The sequence below is a fragment of the Penaeus monodon genome, chromosome 27 (assembly GCF_015228065.2).
Source record: "Penaeus monodon isolate SGIC_2016 chromosome 27, NSTDA_Pmon_1, whole genome shotgun sequence".
NCBI classification, from domain to species: domain Eukaryota; kingdom Metazoa; phylum Arthropoda; class Malacostraca; order Decapoda; family Penaeidae; genus Penaeus; species Penaeus monodon.
In genome coordinates this window covers 10,768,394-10,769,064 of record NC_051412.1, presented here as the reverse complement: position 1 = coordinate 10,769,064, position 671 = coordinate 10,768,394, and the positions used below count along the sequence as shown (strand labels likewise).

Here is a 671-nt window from a genome sequence, read left to right as displayed (position 1 = left end):
GAAACTGCCAGCCCGTGCTCAAGGCTACTCCTGGAAGCTTGTGTTCAGCACATCACAGAACGGTTTCAGTCTAAACTCCCTCTACCGAAAAATGAGCGATGTGGATTCTCCAGTCATGCTTTTCATTCAAGATACACACCAAAATGTATGTCCAATTTTTTCTTCCTTGTTTACCATTGCTTATTTTTCTTTCATTTGAGTTACACTTATCATAGGTTGCATAGTCATTATCAGTTCACGGACATGGGACTGCCATACCACCGGCTACATTGTTGCAGTGAGACCAGACCCATTAATTACCAATCCAAAGATTTCCAAGAGGAATAAAGTACTCATATTATTTCCTACTTTTATTTGATAAATGTATCTCTATAGTATGAACAATATGTAAATTAAGATATAAGAATAAAATATATATTAGATATAAAAAAGATATATATGATATAATTTTAATATAGATAAATATATAGAATAAATATATAGAATATAATATATATAAATAAATATAAGGTATGTAATAATATGAGAATGAAGATAGAAGTAAAAAATTATATATATATATAGGAGAGATAGATATAGAGATGAATAGAAAAGAAATATAAAAAACATTGAATAAAGATAATCACAGATAAAAAGAGGAGGAGAGAGGTGAGAAAATAATATAAAATTTT

General features: G+C 28.9%; 1 protein-coding gene across 1 annotated transcript in view; it reads left to right on the top strand.

The window, feature by feature from the left end:
* LOC119590569 (TLD domain-containing protein 2-like) overlaps positions 1-671 on the top strand; it is a 13,069-nt gene that overhangs the window by 4,682 nt on the left and 7,716 nt on the right. Inside the window, exon 3 of the mRNA XM_037939237.1 lies at positions 1-145. This exon is cut by the window's left edge and continues 20 nt beyond it. Within this exon, the coding sequence (XP_037795165.1) occupies positions 1-145 (145 nt within the window). The remainder of the gene's footprint in view (positions 146-671) is intronic.